The following is a 23,407-nucleotide window of genomic DNA, read 5'->3' as shown; positions in this document are numbered from 1 at the left end:
AAACCCCGTCCCACAAAACCAACGGGGACGGTGCCCACCAGGCTCTCCCCCCGCCGTCCCTGTCCCATCAATCAGCAACTGCAGCCAAAGCGCCGGCCCGTGACCAAGCCCAGCCCCGCCGGCATCCGAGCCGCGCACCCGAGCATCCGCAAAGGCAACAGCCTCTGGTGCTCCCGCAGACAGGCTGCTCCAGCCCGGCGGGACGCAGCCTGGCCTCTCTGCAGCCATCTCTGCGGCCGGGACCAGCTCCTGAGCCAGCCGTGGGGAGGCGGATCAGCCCACAGCTCACCAACACCGGGGCACTGGCCCACTGGTGACCCTCAGCCAGGGCTCGGGAGCAGCCACCCAGCCACCAGGCAGCTGACTCGGCGGGTCTTTTATCCCCCGGCACAGCTACACCCATGCTCACGCACGCACCGAACTGCACCTCCGTTAAAAACAGCCACGAGCCGGGCAAGGGCCAGATCCTGGAGCCCAACGTTACACCAAGGAACGAGGCAATGACCCCATGGCTCCAGCAGGATCAACCCACTTAGCAGGGACCCGGGGAGCCCACGTTCCTGGTAACCACGCCAGCAGAAAGCGAGCGGGACCCTCGCACGGTCTGCGTGTCCCCGGGAGACACGGGGGAAGCTCCCCGGCCCACGGCCCTGGCGGTGGTTGCTGCGGGACCACAATTTTCTCTTTCTTCCCCCTTTTGAATGCAACAGAGGAAAAGTCTGGGGCCGTTTGGAGCGCGTTGAGCGGTGGGAGGCCAAGAGGCGTTCCTCCGCAGGCACGCTCAGCCGACGGCCAGCACGCCCGGGAACTCCCGCAGCCCTGTAAAAGCAGGGAAGACACTGGGAGCTTGTTTGCTGCTGAACTCACGCTGGGTGGGACGTTACGAGCTGACAGGAGCATTTCCCAGAGCCACCCCCCCGCCACTGACTCAGCCTCGGGGGTGCCACCACGGCCCCCCCACCCGTGGGACCTCTTCCTCCAGCGTCCTCATCCTCACCTCTGCGGCTGGCGAAGCGGAGAAGGCACCCGCCGGGCTGACTGCCCGCTCGCCCCCAGCTGCGCGCCCCGGGCCGGGCTCTGCTCCCCCTCGTGCCGGGGCCGGTGGCTGCAGAGGAAGCGGAGGCTGGAAATCGGTGAGCCATGCTCCGGCGTAAACGCGGCTCCGAAGCCGACCGAGGGCTGCTGGGGAGCACCGGCACAAACTGCCCAGCCCTGGAGCGAGTCGCTGCTCCAGGCCACAGCCCACAGCTTGGGAAGCACCAGCTTAAAAGCCTCCAGGGACACAGGGGATGTTGTGGGAAGGATGCTGGAGGATCTGGCTAGAAACCCACCTGAGAGCAGGGGCCCGGGCACAGCCGGGCTGTGGGTGCGGGTGAGCGGCAGCAGGAGCTGCCCTGCTGCGGGGAGCCATGAGGTCTCTGGGGTCAGATCACACTCCCACCAGGTCCCCCCACTCCAAAAGGAGCCATGCACAGAGGCACACAGGCACTGTGACCGTGGAAATGCCGGGCTCATGCTGGCTGGCTTTGCGAGCACACGTGAGCGTGCTGCACTGGTGCATCCTACTGAACCGCCGTGAGCTGCTGGGTCACGGCCCCTTCTGCATGGTCCCACCAGCCCACGGTCCCGCAGACCACCAGGACACCACAGCAACGACGAGCCCACGGCGCGCCGGCAGCCGGCGTTACGATGGGACCCGTCCGCGGCAGAGGGGCCAGGGGCCACCGCTCCTTCAGCTCTGCGTTGCCAGCCCAGAGCGTAAGGAAGAAATGCAGAGCACGCGGCAAATGAACCCGCGGCTGGCAGCAGCGTCCGCGGGGACGCCAGCGCAGTCGGGCCCTCCGAGCTGCAGCCGGTAACAGTGGCTCATCCAGGCTGGGCTCAGCCCCGGGCTGGGACACCCAGGGATGGCTGCCACAGGAAAAATAAAAGCAAAATAAAACAGGGAGTGGAGAGAGGGAGGTGCTGGCGGTGGGGTGGGATGGCACCGAGCAGCGGCTGCCGGCGCCTGCCCTGCCCCGTGCCCTCCCAGCCCACCCGGGCGCTCCGTGGGTCGAGGGGACGTCTGGGATGCGGACAGCGGTGCTGCGCTTACCCAGGCTCACACCACTCGCTAAACTCATTGTTCCAGTGCCGCAACGCCAACTTTATTAGCAGATGGAACAGATCTATTTTTTATCTGCCAGCAGAGGCAGGGAACTCGCCCGGCTCGAGTTCACCGAGCTTGTTTTCATCATCACTAAAACCCAAACGATGCAGAAAAAGCACAGGTAACCGAACGCCCCGAGAGCCGGGCAGAGCTGCTGCCTGCCGACTGCCAGCCACCCACGAGGACAAGCCTGCGGCGAGGGGACGCGAGCGGCTCTGCCCGGGCTGGTGGCTGGAGAGGCTCAGCAGAAGGAACGGGTCACACAGGTCTATAGCACACCAAACAAAAAAAAAAAAAATCATAATAAAAAAAAGAAAGAGTGATACACTGGCCGGAGCCGGGGCAGGACCGCGCACGCCTCACCCCATGCCGAGAGAGGATAAAGCTCCCATTTTCCCCGCGGCGTCCGACTGGATCGCAGCTTCCCCCAGTCAAACATCTCAATGGTGAGAGCGGTGCACGCCGCAAAAGCTCCCCGGCTGTCTCCTGACGGCACGTCCAGAATTCACGGGGGATTTGTGCCTGACTGGCGGGCAGCGCCCAGCCCCGGATGGGACCTCCTGCCTGCGGTGGCAGAGCCCTTGGCTTTCCTGTCCTGATCCCAGGGACTGGTCCAGGAAAGCCTCAGGATCAGAGGAGCCGGCGGACAGGCTGAGTCATTAATCACAGAATCATTAAGGTTGGAAAAGACCATTAAGATCATCAAGTCCAACCATCAACCCAACACCCCCACGCTCACTAACCCATGTCCCAAAGTGCCACATCTATACATTTTTTGAACACCTCCAGTGCTGGTGACTCCACCACCTCCCTGGGCAGCCTGTGCCAACGTCTGACCACTCTCTCCATAAAGACATTTTTCCTAATACCCAATCTAAACCTCCCCTGGCGCAACTTGAGGCCATTTCCTCTCGTCCTATCGCTGGTTACTTGGGAGAAGAGACCAACCCCCACCTCACCACAACCCCCTTTCAGGTAGTTGCAGAGAGCGATGAGGGCTCCCCTCAGCCTCCTCTTCTCCAGACTGAACACCCCCAGTTCCCTCAGCCGCTCCCCATCAGACTTGTGCTCCAGCCCCCTCCCCAGCTCCGCTGCCCTTCTCTGGACACGCTCCAGCACCTCAACGTCCTTCTTGGAGTGAGGGGCCCAACACTGAACACAGGATTTGAGGTGCAGCCTCACCAGTGCCGAGTACAGGGGCACGATCCCTGCCCTGCTCCTGCTGGCCACACTAGTGCTGATACAGGCCAGGATGCTGTTGGCCTTCTTGGCCACCTGGGCACACTTCCGGCTCATGTTCATGGCTGCCAACCAGCACCCCCAGGTCCCTTTCTGCCGGGCAGCTCTCCAGCCACTCCTCCCCAAGCCTGTAGCGTTGCCTGGGGTTGTTGTGGCCCAAGTGCAGGACCCGGCACTTGGCCTTGTTAAACCTCATACAGTTGGCCTCTGCCCATCGATCCAGCCTGTCCAGATCCCTCTGCAGAGCCCTCCTGCCCTCCAGCAGATCAACACTCCCACCCAGCTTGGTGTCATCTGCAAACTTACTGAGGGAGCACTCGATCCCCTCATCCAGGTCATCGATAAAGATATTGAACCAGACCGGCCCCAGAACCAAGCCCTGGGGAACACCGCTTGTGACCGGCCGCCAGCCGGATTTAACGCCATTCACCACAACTCTCTGGGCTCGGTCGTCCAGCCAGTTCCTCACCCAGTGAAGAGTGAACCTGTCTGAGCCACGAGCCGCCAGTTTCTCCAGGAGAATGCTGTGGGAGACGCTGTCAAAGGCTTTACTGAAGTAAAGCCGCTTTGTGCTCTGTTTTCCAGGGTAGCGGGAACGAATGGGGCCCATCACATTCGCCCGCCGCTCCTGCCGGCACCAGACGTCCTTCTGTCCGCTTTTGACTGAATCAGCCCCTCGGATGGACGGATGGACAGATGGACACAGACAGCAAGGTAGCCCGAAAGAGCTGGTTGCTTCCGCCTCAGAGAGAAGCGACGGCAGGGATGGTCTGTCCTGCGATTTGGGGGTCCCGCTGCGCCCCGGTGAAGGATGCTGCACCCACTCGCAGCGCTCGCCCCGGGGTGCCTGCCCCTATGCCCCCCACGAGCAGGGGCTTTGTGCCGACAGAGGGGAGGACAGGGATGCCGGGGAGAGCGACGCCGAACCAGGGTCCCACCAGAGCCCGCGGGCTGGCGCCAGGCACGGGGATAACGCCGCGCTGGATCCCACCGCGCCAGCAGGTACCTGCCGAGGATGCCACGTGGGGACACGCTGGCGGCCAGGATGAATTCTGCTTCAGGATGACATTTAATACTGGTGGGGGGGGAAATAGTTCCGAAAAGTCGCCTTCCAGTAAATTGATTTTTTCCCTGCACGTCAGTAGCTTTAAAGTAAAAATCATAAAAACAAACCAAAAACTTCTTTAGGCATTTCAGAATAGTTTTTCCTAGCTATTGTGAAAATTTAGATCAGAAAACGTGTTGGGTAAAATATTCAATTCCCCGCAGCCTGGAGAGCCTCATCAAAAATCCATTTGAAGTATTACTCTCAAATCCCTCATGGCAATGGGATATTTTAAGGTCAGTTAAACTTATTATTCACTCAAGATTTTCTTTCAGGTCCCTGCATATTTCAAACAGATTTTTCCCCATCTCTAGCCCAACTGTGTTACAAAAAGCCCTTTCCTTTTTTTTCTGAAGGGTAGGTTTTTTCTGAAAAGAAAAAAAAAAGTTGTCAAAAGAAAAGATACTAATCAGAAACAGCTTCTGAAGTCTTAAAACCCACTACAGTTTGTACTTGTTACCAAATAACATTGACGCTATCTCCAGTTCCCTAAATCCCTTGACTTTTAAAACATTGAATGGAGCTGTGCTTGGAAAAGAAGAATTAACTCGAATTTGTTTTTCTTATTTGCAATCCATTTTCCTTGAACCAAACTATATACACAGATTATTTTTTTTCTCCCTGTCACTATGCAAGGAAAGAAAGCAACTTCAAAAACTGCAACCTGCATTACTTTTGGATTATTTAGGATTTCCAACTTAATGTAATTGCAATTTCTGCTCCTACCAGCCCTTTTCCCTCCAAGGACACCAGGCCCGTCTTTTTTTTTTTTTTTTAAATAAATAAAGATCACCCAAAGAATATGATTTTTTTAAATTTCTGAAGTGTCTCCACCTTGGGGAGGAACACAACAGCTCTTCTAGCAGCACACAAAAACCAAGACGGGTCAGCTCTCAAATCCGTGGTACCTGTGCAGGGGACGGTAGGATCTGTCCCTGAAGAGACCACACAACAACCTTGAATGCAATTTGTCTGGTACAAAATAACCAATATTTTACAGAAAATATAACAATATGTATTTTTACAACCATCCACAGAGAAATTCCACCGACGATTACAACCTTCCGAAGTAGCAAAAAGATCAGCCTTTCCCCTAAAACACAGATGTCTGTTTTCTGCTCAAAACCGCCTCAATTTTCAAACACCAACACCAACCAAATCCATGATTTCACTTGGATTGTTGCTTTCTCTGTATGTAAAAGAAAATGCAAACTCCTGCTTTGAAGAAAATTAGACTTTTGACCATGAGAAACCAACGCTTGACTTCCCCGCTGACCTGCGAAGGACTTCTATTCGTGTCTTCCCAAAGACAGAAGCTTTTCTGAAGAGCAGGTGAATCGCTGACACCGGGGACCCTCAGAAAGGTGTGGGTTTGGGTCATTTGCAACACCAGCCACACGCCTGCACAATTCCCGTCTCCCACGTCTGGGAAGCTGGCTGGCGGTCACGGCAGAGCACAGCTCCTCTCAACGCTGCAAACCTCTCCTTCTCCTGGCCAGCAATATTGCACGGTCAGCATTTTCCATCTGTCTTTGGCACTTCCAGATCTTCTTGGAAACTCGGCGAGAGAATCAGCTGCTAACCTCACACGAGGCTGAACGCGGGGATGGACCAGAGGACGCAGGTCCCTGCCGGCTCCAGCCTGGCCCCTGTCCTTACACCACCACCCTGATTGTGCCCTGAGCCTGCAGCAACACCACTCCGTCCACCTCCTGCAGTAGAATCACAGAATCATTAAGGTTGGAAAAGACCTTTGAGATCACCCAGTCCAACCATCAACCCAACATCCCCACGCCCACTAAACCGTGTCCCGAAGTGCCACATCTACATGTTTTTTGAACGATTCCAGTGTTGGTGACTCCACCACCTCCCTGGGCAGCCTGTTCCAGTGCAATTCGTTCCCCTGCGCTCACCACCTCGTGGCATCCCCTAATGAAGGAGAGATATTTGGCCATAGAGATGTAGTATAGGGAAGACCAGGACACCTGGGTCTGGGGTACTGAAGGAAGCATGGGCTGGGAGGGTCCTCCCAGTTTCTCCTGAGACCTTCCCAGCGTCCAGGGTGGACAATTTTGCTAGCGTTTGGCACAGATACTCCTGTTTTCAAACTGGCCCAGCCAGGTCAGTGTGAACTAGACCGAGGGACCAGCCTCCTCCAGGACCTACCCCAATTACTGCCGCGTTGTTCAGACCCTATAACAGATATGGGACTGGGACAGCCACAAAGGCACTTCCAAAGCCCCACCTCCCTGGGACGGAGGGGTCAGCCTTACAAATCATTGGCTGCTTCCTGACAGATGCTCAACATTTATACCCCAGATAATAATTTCACAAATTTCTGAAGGTCACAAACAATATTAAGAGCTCTACTCAAAGCCAAGAGTAATGCAGCCAACACAGGAGGCAAATTGAGCAGAGAGGAAAAGATTGCAAGTGCCCATAATCTTGCTCCAGAGAGCAAAGAGTTTAGAAATTATTAAACAGTTCTTAGTGTTTCCAGCCATCTGGCCTGCATTTCTCCATTTATTCAATCAGACATATGTTGCTTTTATCCCCAGCACTACCAGCTCTCCCCTGTTCTCTGAAAACACGTGCATCCTCCACTCTCTGCTCGTTTTCAGCTCAGCACAAAGCAGAGGCTGCGAGTTCAGCACACAGTGCAGATTTCTAACAAGTGAACATGCCCATTGTAGCTGCTTCCACCAACAGATTTCTCCCACTTGTACCTAAAAATCAGTGTTTGCACAAAACAAGGCAGCTCTGGCAGATTGAGATGTCATTTCAAGTTGGGAACCCCACTGCCACAAAGACACAGTGGGGCTGTCCACTTCTGCCACTCCACCGAAGCCAACGGCGTGCTGTCGATTCATGCCAGCCAGGGTCTAGAAGGGGAGATCTCCTCCAGCTGTGAGGACGTGGAGGACCAGAGTCCACAAAAAGAGTGTTTTCTCTCAGATCCCACACTGCTTTTCAACTCTACTACATGCAGGCTCTGCTGTACACCAACACGTGCAATAACACGTCCAGGCCATCCCTGCCAAGGTGTAGCACCACAAACCACCTTCTCTGATCAGCTCACTCTTTGCACCTCTCACTTTCAGCTATGATTTCTGCCCTCTAACGAGCAGAACGTCCGTCGAGGAGGACGAGAAGCCAGAACTGCAAATAACGGATAGAAAGAGGAACGCTGCACTGCAGAACAGAGCAATGCCACACTCCAGCAACGCAGGCTCCCACCGCCCGAGCCAACAGCATTGTCCTGGACCACCACGGTCTTCAGAGAGCAAGAGAACAAGGAGATCCAGCAGTCTGTCCAATGGCAGCCAGTGCTGTCACGCTGCTGTTGGATATGGGAAGAGATCTACAAGCCATGGAGCTGCAATCATCACTAGCAAGAAGATAGAGCTGTTGGTTGGGATCAAGCTTAGCTTCCACCAAGCATGAAAACTCCAGCCCTGACTCTCTTGCCTCCTGGAGATGACTGCTTTTCCACAGTACGACTCTCATTCCCCAGCAAAGCACGTCTGCATCTTTGCATCAGCTTTATCTGCACGTTCCTCTTCCACGAGGCTCCTCCAAAGACCGCTCTTCAAGCAGGAACAGTCTCTTTGACTCCGCAACAGGGCAAGGAGTGAATTACCTTTAATTACACACTGTCCAGGGTCTTAAGTATCAGGCCAAGTGTTACCAGATGTGCAGGGATCTCTGTCAAAGTGATCCGCAGGCTTGAGTGCCTGTTTGGATATTTAATATGTTGGTGTCTGGGGTGTGAGGGTCAGAGCCAGGGTTTTCAATGCAGATGTTACAGATCTTTTCTACTCTTACCATCACCTTTTAATAATGCCATAAATCATCAGGCACTTCTCAGGTGACCACGTAATTGCCCATTTGTGTATCTGAGCAAGCTTATCTGGACTCTTACTCTTTGCTGCCAGCAAAGGAGATCTGCCGAGAGCAAACTCCACGGTTTTACGTGCCCCATATCTCCTTCAACAAGTCATCTCTTGGCATATGTGCTTCAGATGCATTGTGGCAGTGCAAGAAAAGACAAGTAACTGATACAGGAAGATTAAAAAAAGGTTGGATCGGCCTGTTCCTAATGCGAGCCTTGCTGCTCACAGCCCTTTGATTGCAGCAGATATAAAAAATGGAAATTCACTGGAGGCAAAGGAATTAATTAAAAGGGGAATAAAGGAGCATCAGTCTGTTGGAGTCCTGGCATCAATTCTGAGACTAGTTTTGAAGTGGCAACAGTTTTACTCATTCTTTAAAGTTGTTCTTCTACGTCCTGCACGGTGACTCGGGTACTAACGTGCAGCACATGCAGTGTCTGATGCTAACGGCCGTCCAGGGACGAGGCGACCCAGCCAGGACAGGACCTGCCTGCCTGCTGCTGGGGACACCCAGCCACTGCCTCGGCGTCCTTCCACCTTCTTCTGCTTCAAGGGTCCTCCTCCAGACCCGGGAGGAGAGCAGATTTCGGCAGAAAGGACAGGACTCACAGCAGTCGGGTCTCTCCAGGACCTCACACCATCCTACACTGAACTGCTCCTAACTGCTTTCTTCTGATCCACCGAGATCTTCACGGCACGGTGGAGCCGCTGCCATCCTTCACCCGGCAGCCAGTGCTCGTTTGGGGCTTGTAAACTGTCCGTGGATGGTTTCATAATTCTGCAAGAAGTAGCTGCCAAGTTTTTGCTGTAGGTGAGAAGAACGCTAACCACCTTCAGCTGAACCACTACGCAAACTGGCATTATCTTCAAATACAGCTATGCACATACAAACGGACCACGGTTCTCCAGGGCTTCCTTCTGGTTCCTGAGCCTTCAGTTTTCTTGTCTTCAGGAGATATTTGCTTGAAGCAAGAACTGAAACTCTCCCTGGCCCATGACTCCAGGAGTTATAGCTCCAAAAAAGCATCAAGTCTCTTGAGATTCATAACAAAATCTGACGAGACTGTGCTTTAAAAATTTACGTCCGGCTGCCATGTGAAGAGCAGGATCTGTCACTGAGAGCATCCCAGCTGAGCTCAGGAGGGTTTCAAGGCCAGATTTCTTTCCAAAGGGCACTGGGTGCCCCTCCTCTTCGTCCATGAACTTGGCTCCAACTTCACCTGAACAGAAGCATGGAGTCTGGGGACTGTTTGCAGGTCAGAGCTGGACACATCGCACATAACAACCTATTGTGTAATTCATCAGCCTATGACGTCACACAACCAGAAACCCACTAACAACAAGGTGTATGTTCACACTTATAGGCAAGTGGTCGAGCCAAGACGTGAATGCTGCCATGAGGCTCCCACAGCTGGACACAGCTGGAGTTAGGTGGTCGCCAAACCTTGACAGGACTGGCACATAATTTAAGCCCAAATTTGCCTTTATTTTATAGAAAGTTTGCTTAGAAAAAAAATGTTTAGAAGAGGTCTTTCTTGCACCATCAGAGTGATTAATGCTAAGGAAAGGAATCGCTCGTTCAAGGTTCCTGTTCAGTAATTCAGGTGTTATGAACTTTTTAACATGGCAGAGAAATTACTGTGATCCCTGGTAAGTCCTGTGAATACGGCAAGCCCTCACACGCTTCCTGATACACTTGGAAGCAGAGAAATATTAATTTTTACTATACATAACAAGATCAGAACTGGACAAGGCTATCCCTTGTTATCTCCCTTGTAACAAGATCAGGATCAAGCCGAGCGTGCTCTCGGAGAGGACGCGGCGGCTGGGTTGCACCGGCACCGCGTGTCGCTCGCACCTGCACAGTGGGTAATTAGCCGGCACGCCACGCTCACAGCCCGCGCCCGGGCTAATTACAGCGACCCGCTGGGACCCGCGCGGGCTGTACCGGGAGGCTGACGGGCTCCGCCGCCGCCTCTGCTCCTCGGAGGGATGCATCTGAAGCACCAGAGATGAGCCCTGACACCCAGCACAGGGCAATGCCCGCCCTGCCATCGCACCCCGAGGTCCAGGGCAGGTCTGGGTGATCGCAGAAGGGGCTGTCCCTGGTGGTCTCCTAAAACAGCCCAGGCACGCTGCAGAGACAGGGACCTGCAGTAGAGCTGGTGGGGGGGGCTCGGGATGCCCTTCATCACCGGCTGGAAGAAAACGAGGGACGTGGCACAGGCACCCGGAGAGCCTCCATCACAGAGCCGGGGGACACGAGTGACCTGGAGCCAACTGCTGGGGCTGACACCGGGAGAGCACCCTCCAACAAAACCATAACCTACTGTCCTCCCATCTCACCCACCGCACCTAAGATGAGAGCTGAGCTTCAAACTCGGGCAGGCGTGGAGCACAGCCATCCTTCTAGCAAATCCCCCTCTCCACACAAGCTCAAAATAAACAACAGCGCACGACTTCAGCTGCAGGAGCCAGCCTGGGCCCAGGAAAACCTGGGTGGTGCGGGCAGGACAGTGCCCTGCCACGGCAGCTTTGGTCCCATTCCTGCACGCGGCCCCTTCCCGTGATGGTGGGAGCATCCTGGGCGCTGGGATGCTCCCACCGTCACAGCCAGACCCTCGTCTCCAATGCAGGCGCTGATCCGGCAGCAGCACCCGCCCTCCCCGCGGGGCAGGATCAGGCCCTCGGGGATGCCTTTCTCCCTTCTCTTTCCGGCAGCAGCCCAGCCCCTGCCCGACGGCTCCTTTGTGAAGGAGAGGCACCAGCAGCAGCTCTGCGACGCCCGGGTGGCAGCGGAGCGGATGCAGGTTGTCACGCTTGGGTCTCTGACGCCGCGGGGGGACGTTCAACTCCCTCCCTCCCCCCAAAACAGGCTTTTCACAGAGACAAACAATCCCTTCCCTCAACAAAACCTAAATTCTCAGCTGAAAGTACTTGGCAGCAACCACTTGAGATTTTTCTCATGGCTTGTGTGGCTTAGGAAGATGACTTTCTGAAATACAAAAGCGGCCAGAGGAAGCGGCCGATGCTCCTGTTGAAGAATAACTCCCCCCAGCCCGGCTACGCGTCCCGCTGGGCTGTCGCTTGCGGGGATGGAGCCTGCAGGTCGCGGCCAGCCAGATCCGAGTGGTTGGGAAAAGCTCTGCCCAGCCATCGCAACCCACGCGGCCCCAGAGAGCCACCGCCACGCCGAGGCTACGTCGGCTGGGGACTGGAGGGGCAGCCGGCAGCCCCCTCCCACTCCACAGCCTCCATTGACAAGCGGCAGTGATGAGGGATTGCGCTAACGAGCGCCTGATCAATGGCACTTATCGAGCCCCCTCCACGGTCCCGGTAATTGGAGGATTGCTGTGGCTTCCACCCGTACTGCCGTTCCCTCCCTGGCAGGTTGTCACTTGGTCTGGGTGCGTGTCACTTGGAATTACGGGGGAGCTTAGCCGCACGGGCGGGATGGGGAGCACCGGCACGGCACGCGGCGTGAGGCATCCGGCAGGGAGAGGCAGGGGAAACCTCTGGGGCACGATCAGCCCCTGCAGCCAGCCTCGAGAAAGGCAAAGATAAACTAAAATAATCTGACAACAGGACTGCAGAGGTGCCAGAGGCGCTTCGGGATCCTGCCCTGCGGGTGCAGAGGGACCCTGCTCCCGGGTCCCCGCCTCGCCGTGCTGTGGTTTGCTTTGGGGGCTTGATTTCACCTGCAGCAAGAAGCCAGCATGCCGGGCTCACGAGGGGCCGTCCTGCCCTCGACCGGGTGCTGGTGCGGGGAGCAGAGGAGGGCAGGCAGCAGCCACAGGCAGCCAGCCCTGCCCACAGTCCGGGCCCCCCAGGACCGGGGTTTGGGATGCTGCAGGCTCCGGAGCAGCTGGGAAGTTGGGCGGTGCAGGAGGGCTCTGGCAGCCCCCGCCGCACGGCACCATGCGGCGCCGGGCGGGAGGCAGAAGCGTGATGTGGCCTCCAGGGACGAGATCTGTCACTTTTCTTGTCCCTTCCCATCAATCACCGGCAGGTCTTTTTTTTTTTTTTTTCTCCCTTCATTTTGCACAATACGGTGCCTGCCGAAAGCGGCTGCTAATTCACCAGCAGAACCAGCCCAAAGGGTGCAGATGGGGGCAGGTGAGGAGATGGCCAATTCCTCATTCTAACTGCAGAATCACAGAATCACAGAATCAGTAAGGTTGGAAAGGACCTTCAAGATCATCAAGTCCAACCATTAATCCAGCGCCACCATGTTCCCTAAACCATGTCCTGAAGCGCCACATCCACACGTTTTTTGAACACTTCCAGAGATGGCGACTCCACCACCTCCCTGGGCAGCCTGTTCCAATGCCTGACCACCCTCTCAGTGAAGAAATTTTTCCTAATATCCAATCTAAACCTCCCCTGGTGCAACTTGAGGCCATTTCCTCTCGTCCTGTCGCTGGTTACTTGTGTCTTGTCGCCACAACCCCCTTTCAGGTAGCTGTAGAGAGCGATGAGGGCTCCCCTCAGCCTCCTCTTCTCCAGACTGAACACCCCCACTTCCCTCAGCCGCTCCCCATCAGACTCGTGCTCCAGACCCCTCCCCAGCTCCGTTGCCCTTCTCTGGACACCCCTCGAGCACCCACGCGTGCCTGTGGGTAGGTGTGCACACAGACACGGCCACACACACACGCGCTGTTTAGGGGCTAAGTAATAAATCAATAGCAAAGGGGTCAGCCTTCCCCTCAGCAAGGACGCGTAACAAGGTCACATCCTTATTCTCTCCAGACTAATGAGTGGAGATTACTAATAAGACCTCAGTGACAAGTGACTATATTAATGTAATTCCCTCCCGCTTGTAATCCATTTTGTGTGTTAAAACGCACGACGATCTCGGCCGCCGGGATCGCTGCGCCGCCCCCAGCGCCGTGGAGCCGCTGGCTGGGCTGGCAGAGAGGAGTTTCATTGCCCTTGCGTCCCCCCCGGGCCGCGGGGTTTCCTCGGCAGAGCACGCTTGGTCACACAAAATCACTCCCAGGAGGATCCCAGCAGCACATCCCATTCCCAAAGTGCTGCCCTTCCACTTGGCCACCTAAAACATTTCTGTGCTGGTGTTTTAATAGCTCAAGCAGACAAAGTTTTCTGCAACTGCTTATGAGAAACTAATTTCAGCCGCTTCGCCCTGTATTTCAGTCTCCAGTGGTGCTGGTCCCAGCACCCCGCAATGCTCCAGGTCAGGGCAGTTCGTGCCACCAGCAGCCCCAAACCGAGCAGCATGCGCCGGAACGGGGATGCGGCTCTGGAGCCCCTCAGCCGTGCAAAGCCTGGATCTCTGCAGGCAGAGCCATTCCTGCTGCCTGCGAATACCGGCAGCACACGGGGTCGGGCATTTACAGCCCCGTGCGCTGGGATCACTTGCGGGTTCAAATTCAGTTAGCTGGGCACGCTGCCGCTGTGCCCTGGTTACCACCCCAGCGGCCCGCCTGCCTGCAATATTCTCCATTTGCATTTCAAACGACTCTTCAGATCAAGAGTGACTCACTTAAGAGATGCATGAATAATCTGGAAGACGTTTAGCCTTCTGCGATCTGCGGGGCCGTCTCTGCGCAGAGGGAGAAGGAGGCGAAATCCAATGAGTTGCTGGGAATTTTCCACCCAGGACCATTAGCACAAGAGGCGAGCGTGTAAAACCCCAGCGGCCACCAGCACCCCGTGCCCCGAGCACCGACACGTCGGGACCCGCCAAGGGGAAAGCCCCCGACGGCAGAGCCCGGACGGGACTGCCCCAGCCCAGGACACGCGATGCCCACTGTAATGCCAGACCCATGGTGCCCGGGGGTTTAGGCAGAGCCCCAGTAACTACCAGAGCGGTGCAGGATCAGACCCGCACTCCTCCGGGCTCCCAGCACACCTGCGCTGTATTTCTGGTGCGCAGGCACCGCACTTCGGTCATTTCTTCGTTGCGGAGCTGGCCCGCCCCGCTCAGGGGGGACTAATTTGGACAAGCCCAGGGTAAGCCGGCCTGCTAGAGATCCGGGTTGCAGCCTGAAAACCCTGACTTGTGAGAGCAAGGCACAGCGTGCCCCGGCCGTGCGTCCTCTCGCAAGGGAAGATTCAGCTCAAACCGCCGCGCCGGCGGTGCCCGGGCCGGAGCGGGCCAGGCCAGCCCGCCTCCACCCCGCGCTGCCCGCCGCAGGCCAGGCTTTCGAGCCAGCGATTCCCAAAGACCCGCAGAAAGCCGTCCAGAACGCCCCTCTGCTCCTCAACATCGACAAATTTCTACACAAACGCACCAGAAAAACGTGGCGAGAGGCGCAGAGGGAGGCCCCAGAGCTCTGCCGGCTCCTCGGCCAACCTCCCCAGGCAGAGGAGCTGATGGATTTTGAGCGGCTGGGGCAGGGCAGGGAGGGCACGGCTGGCGGAGCAGGCCTCGCCGGCGGGGCCGGCGGCCACGCTGCATCCCTCAGCGCCGGGGCACTCGGAGCACCCCGGCCTCCCCCACCGCGCGCGGCCGGGTCCTCGCTGAAAGGCTGAAACGGAGCCCGAGAGCACGGCGGGAGCTAAGCCCAGCCGCCCGAGGCGCTCGGCGGCGGCGGGGGCTCCTGGCGGGACCCCCCCGAGGGGCTGCCCGAGCCCCTTCGGCCAGCGCCGGAGCGCGGGGACGGAGCCGCCGAGCGCGGGTCTCGCCCCGCGGCCGGCGCCGCGCCAGCCCTCGCTCTGGTCCTGCAGGACACCGGAGCATCCCTCTGCCGCCGGCCGGCTCCCTAAGCAGGAGGATTTCCAAAGCCCTTTGAAAAGCCATTTAGAGCTAAGTCCTGGTATTAAACCTGGCCTTTCATTAGTCAGGTTTTCAATCTCTGCCCGAGCCTGTTTCAGCGAAAAGTTTTTTAAAAGGTCAGGAAGAAGCTTTTAAGCATATTTGCCAATTAACTATTGTAACCCCCTCCTCGACTCGGTGCGAGCTGCCCACTTCCGTCTCAGGGGATGGTAATTACCGTTTTATAAACAAGCTTTGAACTCTCTTAAGTAATAGTCTCTCCTTGCATAAAAGCACCCTCTAAATCCACTGGCCTTTTCCACCTTCTGTCACTGTCTGCGCCTAAAAATAATCTAGGGAAAAAAAAAAAACCATAGTACTTCTAAGAAGAAACTCAGAAACTCTGTCTTACTCTGTGATGACTATTTCGCCAGCCCCTCAATAATTCACCTCACAGAAACCCTGCAGCTTTCCCTGCTCTTTGTGAACTTTTCATGATATTTGACATCTTTTCGGAAGTTCCCTGGAGTTACGCGGAGGGGATGAAAAACCCGTCCATGTTTATGTGTTGAAATTTCTGGCCCCTGAGGTTACAAAAGAGTAACCAGGGGAGCACAAGAAGGAGGGCATGAATGAAGTATTTTCCAAAGACACTGATTCACATAATATTCTTTTTTTTTTTTTCAACCAGCCCCATGATTTCTAGGTGCCCAGATTTACGTATTTATTTAAGCAGTCTGGGATAGCAACACCGGCAGGCTTGAAATCCTTTAGAAACTCAGGTTACTCCCGCACACCCCACTGCACAGCCTGTATATAAAACCACCATTTATTTAAAAGACACAGCGACAGAGAAAGCATTCCTCGGTCGGGAAGACCACGACTTGTTCCACTCTGCAAGTCACAGCTTTCATCCGAAAAACTGCAGCCAACACTAACATGCAGCTTTAATCACTTTAGCCTGACACTATCTACGAAACAACACATGGAATAACCCAACTTAATTTTGCCCTCCAGCTGAGCCAGGCTACAATTCAGACTCACAAACCTGCTTGTATCAGCAAGAAGCACTTCGCGGGCTTTGGATCGGGAAGAAAACTCGGGAGCTGCCACATGAAAGCAAGGGAATAACATCAGCATGAAAGTGGGGGGCAGGAGGGCCAAGTCATGCTCCTTGCTCCATCGCCGACTCGGTGCCGGTGGGAAAGACCCCCCTAAACGAGGCAGGCACAGCCCCTCTCGTCTGCCCTCGACAGTATCTGCCCAGGATGCCTTTGAACGGTTTCAAATGTTAATTCCTCACCGTGGCAGTAAAAGCTGTTTTTAATCCCACGTGAAAGTGGTTTGCAAAGACCAAACTTAGCACGTATTACAGATTGCCTCCCAAGTCAGGCAGTGCCGTGTGTTAGGGAGCAGTAAAATGGGGGCACGCCATCGCCAGGAGACCTGTCGGGGTGGACGGATGCACACAGCACTTAGGCCCTCTCCTAAGTGTAGAGCTGGGACTAAAACCTTGTATAAACAGCCAACGATATGAAAGGGACATAGAGCCCCTCTACACATGGACGTGTTTTGTCTGTCTGACAGCAAAACCAAAGTATTGTGCATTAAGTAAAAGCTTTAAAGTATCTTCTTCATAGGTACAAAATCACAGCTTTTTCTCAGGTTTCCTGCATTTTTGCTTTGCACTTTAGGATTACTTTTCCAAACACGAGGGTGAGGATAGGGGAAGCTGACACAGAAAGGCCCTATTTTTATAATGAAAGTTAAAAAAAAAAAAAAAGAGCTCATGAAGCAATAAACCCAAGAAGCACGCTGCAGGACTGAGCTTCTGCAAATGAACCAAGAAAAACAAGGGCCGCTCTCAGCCGCAGAGCGCTGAAACGCGAGTCCATCAGGAGAACAGATTAGCCGGTGTCAATGAATAAAGATAATGTCCCAGAGCAGCTCTCAGTGCATCGCCATCTGACTCCTTGCAAGACCCTTTTGTCTCTTCCCACCTATGTATTTCTTAAATGCGCCTCTGAAAAGCTCTCCCTGGAAGGGGATACAAGCTCCATGTCAAAATGCAGCCTGGTGACTCCAGAGTAGCTGAAACGTCGGATTTTATTCAACAGCTTGCACTATAGAGTGTCTTGATCCGTCTGTACAATCACAACACACACAAAAACCCCTCCAGGCATCTACTTAGCTCTACTTTTCAACTGCCAATAACACTCACAGCAAAAGTCAAAAGAGCAGCGCTGGAGCCGCGTCCTTTCCCTGCCGCTCAAAGGCTTCAGGGTTGCGAGGTTCGGAGATAACAAAGTCTGGCTCAAGAAATCCTGGATGCCTTTCAAGAACGTTATTAGCTCCCATGAATGGGTTTGAAGCGGGAGGGGGGGGGGAACACACCAAAAAAACAACAAAACCCACCACCTCGAACGCAGCAGCTCTCTGCTAACCGTCCCCCTCCCCTGGGCGCACACACGCTCCTGCGCTGGGACACCCCCGGCGCTGTTCAGTGCGTGCGCGGAAGCCCGGCGTAATGCATGACGAGCCACGTGAAGAGTTCCTCCCCCCCGCAGGCAAACCTGCATGTGCTGCATCTGATCAAAAGGGGAAATGACAATTAAAAAGCCAAATTCAGCTTCTGAGAGCTTCAGAGCTCTGGGACGGCTCTGCAGCGCCGGAGGATGCCCGGCGGCGATGCCCGCTTGCCGTGTGCCACCGTGGCCGGCTGCGGAGCTCCAGCCTGGCCACTCACCAGGAAGCGTTGGCCAACTGTGACTAGCCATCCCGTAGCACTTTGCACTACTTTTGGCCCAAACTGTAAAAAAATGAGGAACCCTTTACAATTCCTACGAAATCCGGTGCGCGCCGTCATCCAGGGCGCAGTTTCACAGAGCCCAACCCCAGCGGCTGCTTTCCGGCCGTGTCCTTCACCCAGGGACGCGAAGGGTGGCTGGGAGCCTCAGCCCAGCCCCGTTCCTGTGCAACTCTTTCTCTGGCTACTGGAAAAAAGCAGGAAGAGGAGACGGAAAAGAGGAACTCGGATCATGGATCATAGATCATACGAGGAAACACAAGACAGAGCAAAACTGTCGCATTGAGCTGATGTCACTGCAAAGTTTTGGGGGATGGAGACGAGGAGACTGTTCTTTGGATAAGCTACATCAGGCTGAATTGCCCCCAACCCCCTTTTACGCAAGCCAGCATCTGCAAAGCCCCTTCCCTGCACCACCTTCGTGCTCCAAAGCCCCTGTTACCCACCGCATCTCCTGCCCTTTTCCCCACAGCACCAGAGCAGCCGAGGCCGCGCCGAGTTACGGTGCAAGGCAGATGGAGCGGTCTGAACCTCCGAGCGGCGTCGGGCGGCCGCGTGGGAAACGAGCCCGGCTCTGGCAACCAAAAAGGGAACGACCCCGTGCAGAGATCTCAGCTACGTCCCCAAAACGTCGCCAGCGGGGCAGAGCGGGGCTGAGCAGCGTCCGCGGGAGAGCCCGCCAGAGAACACAGCCCGCAGCCCCGCTTGCGCAGGCATCGTACGAAGCACAAACACCCCGAGCGCCCCAAATGCCACCCGTGACCCTGACCCTGCTCCCCCGAGCACCGAGAAGCCCCCGGGCTGAAAGCGGGCGCTGTTCTGCAGACACCGAGGGGGCCAGACCCGTTACACCCCGTAGGGACCCGGCCCACAAGCGCAGCCTTTCTCCATTCACACAGGCAAGGGCAGGATTTGGCCCCGTGCCGTCACGCTGAGCATCTCTTCAGATTTTTGCGATGAAGTTCTAAATATCACTGGCAAACATCTCAGATTCAACTAAGTTCCTACGTTTGCCTTCGCCTACACTCCCGTAAAGCAGACAGACAGACAGACAGCGAGCTTCCCAGGTTTCCAAACAGGACACTCACACTCCCCAACCGCTACGTGAGCGGAGGAGCAGACACGCCAACATCACTCCTTTTTATTTAGGTTTACTTTAAGCAGTACTGAGTGCCAAAAAAATTAAAATAGTGTTTTGCTTTAGGATAAAACGTCACGTCATGCTTGGATTATCCATTAGGTAATTTATGTTGCAGTCTAGAAAAGGTGTTTAATCTTCTTATAACTAGTTAAACCTATAGTAAGTCAAGGAATTTCACATGAGATGCTTGCTGCTTTTGCAGAACATTTTCTTTTCACTAGTAAAAAGAACTACTGAAAAAAAGAGACCTTGGACTATTTCAAATTTAAGTAAAATAAAACACTCCAGTAGGAACAAATGCTTTCAGTCAGTGACTTACGTTCTAATGTAAACTACTCAGAACCCACTGGCAGATACTTCTGCCAGAGGAGTGAACTGGCTGCGGGATTGAACTACCAAAAAAGAAGAAAATAATTCCATGGCGATATTTCCAAGGGAATTTTTTTTTCTTTTCACATTTAAGACAAGCAACAACCTACAGGTGCCTTCGGGCCAAATATCTTGGCATGAGAAGCAGTTGGTGTAATTTTGGTTTCCTAGCAAGTTCAAATATTTTAAAAATGTTTACACCACTTTGAGATATTCATTGGAAAAACCTGAACTCCTGTCCAACTTCTATTTTCCTCCACTCAAACACATCCCAGCTTTAAACATTTAGCTCTGTCTGGCTTTCCTGGGGAAAAAAAAAAAAACACAACCCTCAGTATAGCAAGGTCTTATGAGAAGACAAAACAAGAGAGGCAAAGAGAAGAGGAAACTAAGGAAGAGAATTGTGCGTGTGATTGAAAACACACTCGCTCTATGCGGAGTTAAAGCAAAACATCTACTGATTTTTTTCTCACTAGAAAGGATGCAACTTCTTCCCAGCGCAGCATACGCTTCCCTGCGACGCATCTGGCCACGCCGAAAACCTTCCCTGCTCTATTTCTCCAAATTTACCATAACCATATGCAGCATCATCCTAAAACATCCCCCTGGTCTCAGGCCAGGCTCCCTGCAAGCACTTACAGCACTAAAAACTCACTACACGGCGATCCAAAACTAAGATTTATTTATTCTTCTCTCGCTGTGGTCCACCCTGCAAATGTCTTGCCGGACTACAGCGAGTGATATGAAAGCGTTCGATCTTCCACGCTTTAATTATGTGCTTGCAGTCATTAAACTCCCGTTCTGCCAAGCGAGATCTATCTTGTAATCCTCACCCAAAATGATTAGTTATCAGCATTATTGTTTCTAGAGCAGAGTAGATACAAATGGAACTGAGAAATGAGCCAATAAATCTCAGCAATATTAATACAGTCATAAAAATAAGTGTGCTACTTACTGCGTTTGAAGGTGCGTTAAGTCAATGACTTTGCAGGCCAGATGTGGTCTCACAGAGCTGAAACTCCGCGGGTAAAATTACCACCGAAATTACACTTCCCATTAAACACGCCGATTTTCACAGGTTATTATTTTGGCGAGGATTGCCAAGTGGCGAGCTCCCCCAAAACATCGAGAAACATCAAGAACACGTAAGAAATAAAGAATTCCCGCGGGGTTTGTGGAGACTGGGATGGAGAGGCAGGAAGGACCGGGAGAGCTACTCCTTTTATTATTTTCAGATGTTTCCCCGAGAACACCGCAGTGCTTTTATAAATCTACACATTTGGACTCTCTTCAAAATAACGGACCAGATTCTTTCCCTGCCTTCAAGGGCCTCGGTGCTCCGACTCCACTTGGCCCGGCCGCTCCGGAGTTGGCCAAGAGACGGGACTTTAATAGACACCACATGCACAGTAGCTGCTCCTCCGAAGGCCTTATCGCCTGAAGAGTTCAACGCCACCGAAACCCTCAACACTAAACATCTCCCTCGGATCAAAACTGCTCTGCCCTTTGGCACAAACCTCCCGAGGAATTCAAGCAATACCATTTTACCCTTCTCCTTCCTTCGCCGGTTCAGTCTTTCCATGCACAGCCGGGATCAAGCCTGGCCCCGCGTGCCGACGTCCTCGCTCCCTTTTATTTCTATAAGCCATTCGGAGTAGAATAAATAAATAGATAAATAAATAAATAGAAATTCCTACAGGAACCTGGTGGCGAAGCGGTGGGACAGCTGAGAATAAAGCGTCGAAGGTGAAAACCGCAAAGCTTGGGTAATTAAAAAAGCGAAATTCCTGCTGCCGGCCGCCCCGCTGCCGGCCGCCTGTCCCCGTGGGCACCCGGGGACACGGGGAGAGGCGCGGGGACCGGCTCCCCGCGTGAACCCACAGCTCGGCTCCCCCCGCGTCCCCGCCAGGGACCTGCACCGCCCTCGCCGCCCCACTGCATCTCAGCCCCACGGCCCCCCGTGTCCCCAGGGAGCCGCCGCGCTCGGGCCAGCCTGCTGCAGAGCAACCCCACCCCGGCACAGGAGGCAATTACACGCGCTTAATTAGCCGTTTGCCGGGGCCAGCCCGTGTGTGCGTGCCGCCCCCCGCCGTTACCTGTACCAGCGCAGCCCCTTCTCGTAGCACCTGTCGAAGAAGTGGGGCTCGGCGCCCACCGCTCGCACCCCGGGGTGCGCCCGCAGGAACTCCAGCAGCGCCCGCGTCCCGCCCTTCTTCACGCCCACGATGATGGCCTGCGGGAACCGCCGGCTGCCGCCGCCCGCCGCCGCCGCCGCCGCCCCCGGCCCCGCGCCCGCTCCGTCGGGGAGCGCGGCGGGCGGCGGCAGCAGCAGGGCGGGCGGCAGCGGCTCGCAGGGCCCGGGCAGGCAGTAGAAGAAGTAGGTGAAGAAGAGGATCATGGTGAGGAGCAGCGAGGCGCGGCGGCCCCCGACGGGTCCCAGCAGCCGCCCGCTACATCCCATCGGGGGCCGCTCCCGGCCCCGCCGGGCAGCGCATCCCGCACCGCCGCCCTGCCCGGCCGCGCCGAGCACCCCCCCCCGGCCCCCTGCCGCGCCCCCCCCCCCCCGCGCTCCGCTCCGCGCACACCCGGCCCGGCCCTTCCCCTCGTGCGCCGCCCCCCACGCCCACCCGCGGGGCGGGGGAGGGCGCGCGACACGCGCGTGGGGGCGGCAACGGGCGGAGGGCGGGGGTGGAGAGGGGGAGGAGGCGCGGCACACGCGTGGGGCACGGCCGGGATACCATGCGGGGCACCCCCCAGCGCCCGTGGGCTGCCCCCCCGTGGGTGCCAGCCCGGCTTGTGGGCCCTCCTGCCCTCTCCGAGGAGCCGCAGCCCCTCGAATTTTCTTTTTTTTTTCCCCCTCTCCTTTTATTATTTCTGGGGCTGTGGCGGGAGTTTTCGGCCACGCTGGGTTGGGAGCGAAAAGCCGTCACTGCCACGGTAGCCCAGTGGCAAGCAATTAGCAAGTGGCACCTGGCGAGGCTGCGCTAATTAGGCTGTACAGGCTGCCACTGCAGGTGTAGAAATGCAACCCCCGTGTGCGTGTATTTATTGTTTGGGACGGGAAGGACGGTCCTGGGCTCCCACCCGTGCCCCTGCACCTAGCGAAATAAGCCCAAAAGCAAGCAGTTTCGGTGTTCTGATTTAAGATGCGCGTGTGCAACAGACGAGGCCCAAAGCAACGCGCATCTCGGGTGCTGAGTGAATCCTGTCCGGCACCGTGGCGTCAGTGACACCCGGGAGCCGAGCCCCGCGGCAAGCGGCTGCGCAGGCAGCATCCCCGGATGCCGCTGGCCGGGCCTGGGCTTCGCGTGCAGCGATGGCCCCATGCCGGCTCGGTCCCGCCCTCCCGGCAGCATATGCCATCACCAAATGCGGAATAGCAGAGACCCAGCCCCCGGGTGCCCGTGCCTGGGGGCTCCCATGGGGCCGTCGCGCCTGGGAGCCGCTGCCGCTTCACTGAAATGCTCCTGGGGTCCACCCCGCCCCACGCCTCCAAACACGGAGGATGATTTCCAGTCTTGTCTAAAGCCTTCCTTTTTTGTATCTGAAATCAGCAGTGTCTTAATTAACCTATTAATATAATTAGCTCTTTTTATAATTAGATCCCCCGAGTCTTCCAAGAGATAGAGCATGGTGGGGAGGGGAAGATCCATGGCCTGAGACCGGAGGGGGTGCAGAGCTGCACAAACACAGCTGCATCGGGAGGCGGCAATGCTCCTGCATGGCTGCGCAGTGCCACAGCTGCACCGTTGCACGGCTGCACGATGGCACGGCTGCACGATGGCACGGCTGCAAGGCAGCACAGATGCGTGATGGCACAGTTACGAAACTGCCCGGTTGCATGACAGCGCAGCTGCATGGTGACACGGCTGCAAGGTGACACGGCTGCAGCGTGGCAGGGCTGCAGGGTGACACAGCTGCAGGGTGACATGGCTGCAGGGTGGCAGAGTTGTAGCGTGCAGAGCTGCAGGGTGACACGGCCACAGG

At 55.6% G+C, this 23,407-nt stretch overlaps 1 protein-coding gene across 1 annotated transcript in view; it reads right to left on the bottom strand.

Annotated features, from left to right (window-relative positions):
* HS3ST6 (heparan sulfate-glucosamine 3-sulfotransferase 6) overlaps positions 1-22,762 on the bottom strand; it is a gene marked incomplete at its 3' end in the record, with an annotated part of 41,810 nt that extends 19,048 nt beyond the window's left edge. Inside the window, exon 1 of the mRNA XM_082006512.1 lies at positions 21,517-22,762. Within this exon, the coding sequence (XP_081862638.1) occupies positions 21,517-21,881 (365 nt within the window). The 5' untranslated portion in view covers positions 21,882-22,762. The remainder of the gene's footprint in view (positions 1-21,516) is intronic.
* Between the last annotated feature and the right edge of the window lie 645 nt (positions 22,763-23,407).

This window comes from Phaethon aethereus, assembly GCF_964289735.1.
Source record: "Phaethon aethereus genome assembly, chromosome: 15".
In the NCBI taxonomy this organism is placed as follows: domain Eukaryota; kingdom Metazoa; phylum Chordata; class Aves; order Phaethontiformes; family Phaethontidae; genus Phaethon; species Phaethon aethereus.
The sequence above is the reverse complement of the archived record's forward strand: the minus strand, read 5'-3'. Positions and strand labels throughout refer to the sequence as shown.